Source organism: Lutjanus erythropterus, chromosome 4 (genome assembly GCF_056507025.1).
Source record: "Lutjanus erythropterus isolate fLutEry1 chromosome 4, fLutEry1.hap2, whole genome shotgun sequence".
In the NCBI taxonomy this organism is placed as follows: Eukaryota; Metazoa; Chordata; class Actinopteri; order Lutjaniformes; family Lutjanidae; genus Lutjanus; species Lutjanus erythropterus.
The window spans coordinates 30,155,629-30,165,296 of record NC_139320.1 but is presented as its reverse complement, the minus strand read 5'-3'; the positions used below and the strand labels follow the sequence as shown (position 1 = coordinate 30,165,296).

Genomic DNA, 9,668 nt, shown 5'->3' with positions numbered 1-9,668 from the left:
CGTTTCCTGAATCAAATAACGTCAGCACTATTCATTCAAGTCAACACTTGGGTTTGGTGTGAAATGCTTCAGAGGTGTATGTAATAGATTGAAACACTGCGTCATAAATATTACATTGGGAAACCCACGACCCAGATTAAAAGAAACAAAAAGGTCATAAAAGAAAAGCTGAACAAGCATATGAGCAGAAAGCGAAGCAGAGCTCACCACACAGCAGCACAGGGTATCTCACCACCGTACCTTTATGTCAGACCACTTCCTTAGTGATCAAGGTGTGAAAAACAATGATGAACAGTGGGTACATATACTGTCCTGTAGCAGAAATACGTTATAGCACTCTGTGGTCGTGTCCATCAGGCCGACAGCGAGCCTCAACCTGCGTTTACAAATGTCTCCTTTTTAGGTGCTGTAAAATGCCTGGTTAGTGCGGACATGATAAACGTAGCAAAACAGTCCACTCAGTCCGTTAGACAATTTTAATATCTGACTAGCTTTAACTGATATTTCTGTATGATCCAAAGATAAAAATTGAACTTTCCTGATGTGTGTTCTTGAACAGAAATCTGGATCAGTAATTAGAGCATTTAAATGAGATCTCAAAACTGAAAATTGCGTTAAGTTTTTAGGGTAAGAAGCAGAATAGAATAGAATGTCATTGTAACATGTATGATGAAATTAAAATGCCAAACCAGTCAGTACATCATTCAAGGTTGCAAAAAAAAAAACTATAAGGGAGCATAAAAAAATCTAAATAGGTAGCTAAAATAAATAGTGTTAAAATAAATAAGATATAAAAAAGAACAAACACACAACCATACATACTACCATCTGTTGATTGCACAATTCCTATTTGTCCTTGTTCTCATTGATCTGTACCGTCTGCCTGATGGCAACAGTTCAAACGGAGTGACCAGGGTGTGAAGTGTCCTTTATAATGTTCTTGGCCTTTTTTGAGACAGCGGGAGCTGTGCAGTTCTTCCAGAGCGAGGAAAGGGCAGCTGATGAACTTCTGGGCCGTGTTGATGACCCTCTGGAGCGCTTTCCTCTGAGCCACTGTGCAGCTGGTGGTTTTTTCAGCAGCTCAGAGGTGTTCACGCTCCAGGTCAAGTTCTCCTCAATGTGGACTCTCAGGAAGTGGAAGTCAGCCAGCCTCTCCACACAGCCCCGCTGATGATTGGTGGTGGAACGTCTGTTTTCTTCTTCCTAAAGTCCATTCTCAGCTCCATGGTCTTCGAGGTGTTGAGGAGCAGGTTATTCTCCCTGGACCACACTGTCAGCCGCTCCACCTCGTCCCTGTAGGCTGAGATGAGTCCCACCACTGTGGTGTCATCCACAAACTTGAGGATGGTGTTGCTGCGGTGGGTGGGGGTGCAGTGGTGGGTGTAGAGGGTGTAGAGCAGGGGGCTCAGCACACAGCCCTGTGGGGAGCTGAGGCTGAGGGCCATAGTTGTGTGGTGACCCACTCTAACACTCTGGCTGCGACCAGACAGGAAGCTGTTTACCCACATGCAGGTGGAGCGCGGATGTCCCAGGTCCCCGAGTTTGTCCACCAGTTTGTGGGGGTGGATGGTGTTAAACATGGAGCTGTAGTCAACAAAGAGGGACAGTGCAACATGGAGGGCTGTGGCCACAGAGAGATCTGTTCGCTCTGTACGCAAACTGGTGGGGGTCAAAACTTTGGGGCAGGAGTTACGTGATATAACCCCGGACCAGTTTTTCAAGGCATTTCATTACCACTGGAGTGAGCGCCACTCATCAACTCAATATGATGGAAAACATCAAATTAAGCTTTGATTTAACCAAAAATTACATCATTATGTAAATGGATAAAATGTAATTTCACTGTATGGTCTGGCTAATATTCATATAATGTTATTATGTTCTGCCATATGATTTTTGTACAGACACTCATGATTTCCAGAGGACAAATCCTGCTGATTTTGTTCATCCTTTGATTGTTCCTTTAGTGGCACGGTGAGGTTGACACTTCTTGCCATGAAATTTCATAAACACATTCAAGTTCCCCTCAGGTCGAATTACAATAACTTTGATGACACTCTGACTTTTCTTCCAGCACAATCACCAGGTCAGAATTTCAATATGTCCAATACTTTGGTTTATATGGAAGCCAGTTTCCACCACTGAAACAAAAACTATCCCCACTGTAAGTCATCGGCCAAAATGAGTTGAAAAATCATATCGACAAATATCAAACATCAGGTATCCATAATTTCAGCCTCACAGAGCAGCTAGCACAGCTGTAAACTCTCTTTTTCGACCCATTGTTTTGTAGGTTTTGTTCTTCTGCACACTTGTTCCATGTGGATGCTCTTGGACTCTTGTTTTTTTTTTTTTATTTCTTTCAGCTGTGTGGTAAAATAAAGTTAAACAACACAGTCATCTTGGAAAGATCTGGAAGATAATTTTGGTTCTGTACTAAAAAAAAAAATCAGGCCACAGTGACTTTTCTTCCTTTGTTCAAAGAAATGGGAGGTGTGGACACAAAAGTGCGACCTACAGTATTTTTACCACAGCCTGACACAATCGCACTTCCTCTAAAACCCCCCAGTTAGGCCTCATGAAAAATAGCACAGTGTTGCATTTTGCACCTTCTGACACATTCTAAGAAAAGTGACACTTAAGATTGATTATTTATTTCATTTTCAATCTGTTGCACTTTCAGTATAAGCAGACTGACATTAAGTGATTTTTATTTCCTATAATTATGCAGTTAAGTTTTTCTTTTTGATTGTTTTGCATCTTCATGCCTTTATTAGAATCGACCATACAGAGCTGATGGGAGTGAGAGAGGGGGGAACAGCAACAACATTTTTTCAGAATGACAGGAGGCCAGGGGCCACTTAATAATCAAGCATCAATAAATAAAATGAATAAACATTAAAAGGCTAACATCTGTCTTTCATATTCATTATTTTCTAATTAAATTACTTAACTTATTAATTAAATTAACTCTGACCAACAATTTACAGATAAATAAGATTTTACTGCATTTATTAACTGCAACTGTACTTAAATCCTTGTTTTAAATACTTTTTTTATTTGAAAGAGTTTATAGTACATCATGCAGCTCAATCCTCTTCTTCCATCATGCATTCACTGAAATTGAACTTTGCAAACTTTGAAAACATGCAGTGATTCAGGAACATAAACTGCTTCTCCCAGGGTCGGGATGAATTGCATATACTTTGATATGTTTAGTCTAATATATGACTTCCCAAGTAACAAGGGACATGAACATGAACAACAGCAACACCAAAAAAGTGTGACCCAATTAATTTTAATTTTAAATTAGAAAAAACAGAAAAAGATCGGCAGGCCACACCCTCAAGTTAAGCATCACTGCTCTATTTAGTTATTAACACAAAAATAAGGCGACAACATCCAGTGACAAAACACTTCTGTACTTATTCATTAGAGGGCAATGAGCCATTCAAATTACGAACAAAAGTTTTCCTGGAAATATGAATGACAATTAACAATTCCCCTTGTATGATGTGAAGTTTGTCTTTTTTTTTCTTTTAAAAAAGCAGTGGTAACAGGTTTGGTAATATAATATAAAACAAAGTATGTAGTGATGATCTCCATCTGCTCTTATCATCATGAGATGCTGTTGAAAGCTGAGGAGAAAAAATATTTTTATTAAAGTGCCATTTCAAAGGAAAAAAAAAACTTTTGACGTCTTTGTATTCCTTTGTATAGGCTGCTAACAAAATACATCATATTACAATTATGATGAGTATTTCTGTCGCTCATGGCTGTAAAGGTGAAGACTGATGTGTGTGTCCTGTTCACTTCAGGGTGACACAGGAAATGAAGAGAGTTGTCTATAGAGAGCTAAAACAGGCAGCGGCAGAGACAAACCGAGCTGCTGAGGAGCTGAAAACATGACGGGTGTAAAAAATCTGATGAGAGTGCTGATGATACTCACCTGTCTGCTTTTAACAGGTACTGTACACTTCATTTTACTTTGTTTGGTTTGATTTAGTCAGAGCTGGGAGATGTAGTGAGATTCTTAAGTAAAAGTACTAATACAACAATGTAAAAAAACAAAAAAACAAAAAACAAAAAAAAAACATTACAAGTAAATAACTGTCCTGCATTTAAAATTTTACTTAAGCAAAAAATACAGAAGTCCAGTGGTTCCCAACCTGAAGGTCAGAAAAGAAGATAAGATGAGACAAGAAAGGAAAAGAAAAGAAAGGAAAACAGGAATGACAAACTAAGATAAGAAAAGACAAGACAAGACAAGACAAGATAATAAGAATAAAAGAATAGAATAAAATAGGTTACACATGTTATACTAATTGCACATATAATTATAGCACACATGGTGTGTAGAATTTAATAATATAAAAAATATTGCTGTGTAAATTTAATAATTGCACAGATGCTGCATCACAATACATTGTTCATAAGACTGTCAGAACCTGAAAAGTACAACTATAGCTGTCAAATATATGTAGAAGAGGAAAACATACAACATTTCAGCTGAAATGAATGAAGCAGCATAAAATAGAAATGCTAAAGTACAGTACACATACTTAAAAATTGTACTTCAAGGAGAAATGTGTAATATATTTACTGTACTAAATCAAAATGAAAGCTTAACTAAAAACAGTTCTGGTACTTTCCACCAGTGGATTAATTTCAGTTTCCATGTCTTCTCTCTGATCCTCATTTTTATTTTATATTAGCTTGTAAAAACCATACAGTCTGCCATTGTGTATATATTAAGTTCTCTCATAAATGACATAATCACGATTTAGCTGCTAAAGGCAGCTGAACGTGGCCAAGAGCTTCAGAGAGATTTTTGAGTTGAAAAACTACAAACCCTCAACACTTTGTGGGGAATAAAAGGTTATCCACTAAAGTAGTTTCTTGTTCATTATGTACGATTTAGCTGACTTCATAGTTTTACTTTTATTGCTGTCATTTACTGCCTCAAATCAGGTCAAGACACAGGCCACAGGGAGGGAAATTAAACTGTCTCCGAAGAGAAAATCTCTCTGATTCAACTGCTGCAAAATACACAAATGACTTGGGACTTGGGTTGAAAGATCACAGATTTTTGCTGTTCTGCTGACACAGATTTTGTGTTTCCAGGTGGAAACTGTGAAAAAGCCACAGTGTTTGTGTACAGCAGGCTCGGAGGTGATGCCATCCTGCCCTGTACCACCCTGGTGACCCCAGACTGCTCCCTCATCTCCTGGACCTTCTTCAAAGGAACGCGGTACACTCTGGAGATACGCGAGGGGCAGGTGAGCAAGGACTCAGACAAGTCCAGCCGCATGTCCATCATGTCCAACTGCTCTCTGAACCTCCGCAACCTCAAGGTCGACGACGCCGGCTCCTACGTCTGCCTGAGCGGCGGAAGTGTCCCCCTCACTGACGTCTACCTGTCCCTCCTCACCATCACTTCACTGTCCACCATCACTGACCTGCAGCCCGGAGGAAAACTCACCCTCAGCTGCGTCCTCTTCACTTACTACGATGCTGGCAGCTGCAAGTCATATTCCAGAACCTTCAACCTCAGCTGGGCGGCTGAAGATGGGACCATTCTGCCCGCAGACAGCAGGTTTCACTTTTCTCTCATTTTTCTGTCAACAGGGGAGGAAAATTACTTACTTTTTAGTCCCCAAAACATTTATTTCTCAGTTTTAACAACAAGACTAATGAACAAATGTGCTGTTAAATACGAGTAGTTAAATTACTAGTTTAACTACAATTTGCAGTAGTTGGGTTTCTCCTACATTCAAATACTAGCTGCTTTTTCAGTATTAATTACATATCTATAATATTCTGTATGTGCAATATGACAAAATGCCGCAGCTCATTGGCCATGGTTGTCTTTTAATGACAAATACCTGCTATTCAATTAAAATCACCTGTAGTTTGCTACTGATATTTTTGCAATTGAGTGCTGAATTTCACCAGAAAAAAAAAAAATCATTTACCTGACTCCACTTCAACAACTGCTCCCTCTCCGCCCCTTTAAACACATTTTTTTTTAGAGTATTTAAAGTGTAGTTGAACTGCTTATCATTGTGAATAAGCAAGTAATCTGGTAAACTACTATGTTAAAGTAGTTTCTTCTAACAACAACAACAACAGCAATGATAATAATAATAATGATATACACTCACACTTGTACAAAGTAATTTTTTCGTTACGATTCCCTGTTTAGCTGCAAGATAGGTGACTATTTTTTCACTTCATAACAATTGTAATAATTCCAACACGCAATAAAAAATTACAATATCAAAGAAACCTGAATGCATATTCATATTGAGATGATTAAAAAGCATTACAAAGAAAAAAAAATCTTACCTTAAACTTATTTAAAATCCCTTTTCTGCCAGGAAAAGAAATGAAACCGTAAGAAGAAAAGTAAGAAATTATTTTTAAATAATGGATTTAAAAGCTCAAACGTGAATCTTATCATGATCATTTTTATTTCTGCAACAATTAATGTACTAATTTCCTGGTGGAACTGGGCTTCCACACCAGTGGGTGATATCACCACACTTGATTCCTACTGAAGAAGCTAAACTTTACATACAAATACAGTTTTATTGTTTGTTTTTTTTGTGTTTTTTTGTTGCTGTTGTTTGCTGGTGACTATTTGCAACGGAGGATTAATCCACATTTGATGCTCTAGTGAGTATTTGTGGCAGCAGGACGTTGTGTATGGGATTGAGTCAAAATAAACAACAGTGTATGTTCAAGATAAAGGAACATGTCAGGCAGTGCAACAGTGTGTCTCACTGATGTGTTTTGTAGTGTAGTTTTTGGGCAACAATGGAGCTCTTTAGCACAGAGGAAGAATATATGTCAAGCTTTGATGAGTCATTATTGGTTTGGGATTATAATAATAATAAAATAATAATGTAATATTATGATAACATTTAATAAGACCTACGCTACGCTAATCAGCAACATACAAAAAAGTATAAAGCAAAGATTAGTTGATTAATTGATTGAACAAAACAATTTCTAGCCATTCATTCTAGCCAGTCATTTTTCAACATTCACTGCTTTTCTTTGTCACTTCTGACAGTAAATAAAGAATCTTTGGGTTTTGGACTGTGGGCTGGACAAAAGAAAAAAATAATAAAGATGTAACTTTGGGCCCTGGGAAATTGTGATGAGCATTTTTTGGACAATTAAATGGATAAATAATTATGAAAATAATCAGCAGATTAACCAGTAATGAAAATATGTGATGTTTCTCAGGTACGAGGTGACTAACCGTACTCGCTGCAACATCACTCTGGTGACAAATCTACAGAGGGAGGACAACAACAGGAAGTGGAGGTGTCAGGTGAACACCAAAGAAAACAGCAGGGCAGCATTTCTGGACTTCACGTCCACCTTTCTGTTTGAAAATCAGCCCGCTGCTGCCCCTCCTACTAGTGACACTTCCAACTGTCCGGTCCACCTGCCCATCAGCCGCATCGCGGTGTGTGTGGCCCTGCCGCTCATGGTGATCATTGTGGGATTCTTCACCAGGAGAAGAGGAAGGAGGAGGGTCAAAACCTCTGCAGCTGGCATCGAGCTCCGGGAAGTTAACTGACCGTTGATCGCTGTCTCTGTTCTTGTGTTATTTCTGGTTTTAAGCAGGGAAAATAACTGTAAAAGGAAATATCAAGAGAAACTAACTCCTGCACGTTGTATTTTCTTTATGACTGCAGCCAGTGGTGTCAGACTGAGACTGTAAAAAGGGGACTGAGTATACAGAGTCCTCATGTGGCTGTGGATGCAGAGAGGGGCTCATAGACAATACCTACTTTGAGGAGCCAGAATTTTGTGAAGTGCCCCTAACTACAATTATCGGGCAACACAGTTGGCCTATTTGAAGTGCCAGTTTACCCTAAAATAAAAATACATTTTTTCCTCTTATCTGTATTGTTATTTATCCATCTGGATAGTTTTGGTGTGAGTTGCAGAGTTTTAGAGACTTCTGCCTTAGAGATGTTTGTTTTCTCTCCAGTGTAATGGAACTAGATGGCCCTCAGCTTGTGCAACTCAAAGCCCCGAAAATACATTTGAATAACTCAACAGCAATGTCTTTTTCCAGAAACTTAAGATAATCCATGGACCTTAATGTGAGTGCTTTCTTGTAGGAACTATTATATTTCGTCTGCGAACTGCATCACTGTGCAGAAGGAAGCATGCATCAGCTCATGGGTGAGCGGCTTGTACTTGTGACACAGCAGGATGTAAACATTAATGGCGTCCTCCTCAGCTTGGTTGTAATGATGTAGATGCATGCTTCCCTCTGCACACTGGTCATACGGTTGCTGGGTGTAGTTCAGTAGAAAGAAAATCGCTCCTACAAGAAACTGCTCACAACAAGGCCTGTGGCTCGTCTTGAGTAACTGGGTCATGATTTCTGGAAAGAGACATCGCTGTTTCATTATTTTTTGGTGTTTTGAGCACCACAAGCTGAGTGCCATCTGCTTCCATTATAGAGAGAAGGCAGACCCCTCCAACACTCTGCAACTCACACCAAAAACTATCTACAAGGATAAATATCTCTACAGGTCAAGGGAAAGATGTTTTGTTTGTTTGTTTTGTTTTTGAGCTGGGGGGTGAACTGTCCCTTTAATAGAGCTTAAAATGTAGATCTAACAGTGTAATTTTTTTTAGCAGGAATTTCACACAGAAACTAAAAAAAACAGAACAAGAAAAAAGAGGGTAAGTAGAGAGGATAAGTGGTTTGTTTGTGTGCATACCACAGGGACACATAGGTGTGTTGGAATGACAGCTGGGTGGTGTAGATGGTGCTCAAGTTGTGAATAGATATTATTATCATTATTATTATTATTATTATTATTATTATTATTATTATTATTATCATTATTATTGTTAACAGTTACCCCTCTTCTGTCCCATATAAATGTCCAGCGGTTGTTGCTGTAAAATTGCTTGCAGTTGTGTTAATTGTCTGTAACAGAAGTAGAATCAGTTTTAATTGTATAATTGATAGTTGCAGTAAGTTTGGCTGGAGTAGTTTTAATTTGCCAGTTAAAACCAGGACTGATGAAAACATTGTCCTTCTTTCATTTTGAGGATGTGTAAAATGTTAACTTTATAAATAAATATGGTTAGACTTGATTTCTTTGAAATGTATTCAGTTGCAGAATACAAATTGTGTGTAATATTTACAATCAGATATGTATGTGTAGACCTATTTTGCTGTGTCTTGTTTGTAAATTTGAATGCTTTCTAACAGTGCCTTTCATTTGTAATCCACATTAAATAATCTAATAACTAGAGCTGAAACTATTAGTCAGTTTGGTGACTATTTTGATAACTAATTACTTGTTTAGGTCTTGTTCTTTCTTACAGAACCACAGACCAATCTCTGGTTGCAGTTTCTACAATGAGAAGATTTGCTGCTTTTCTCTTTTCTTTACATCACTGTAAATGAATATCTCTGGTTTTGGACAAAATGTAACCTTAAACTCTGGAAACCTGGACAGGACATTTTATTCTTTCTTTTATGGGTTATTATAGACTAAACAAATATTAGATTAATAGGGAAATAATTATGAATTTAATAAATAAAGCAATCAGTCGTTATTTGAAGCTATGGCAGTAATAACAGTCTAATCTTATTACTGACATGCCTGTATGTACACTGT

The 9,668-nt window shown here is 38.1% G+C and overlaps 1 protein-coding gene across 1 annotated transcript; it reads left to right on the top strand.

The window, feature by feature from the left end:
- Window positions 1-3,674: 3,674 nt before the first annotated feature.
- Window positions 3,675-8,790, top strand: LOC146328559 (uncharacterized). Its single transcript, XM_084716412.1, has 3 exons — window positions 3,675-3,966; window positions 5,125-5,596; window positions 7,255-8,790. The coding sequence occupies exons 1-3, from the start codon at window positions 3,906-3,908 to the stop codon at window positions 7,592-7,594; spliced, it is 873 nt and encodes a 290-aa protein (XP_084572538.1). The 5' UTR covers window positions 3,675-3,905; the 3' UTR covers window positions 7,595-8,790.
- Window positions 8,791-9,668: the final 878 nt, after the last annotated feature.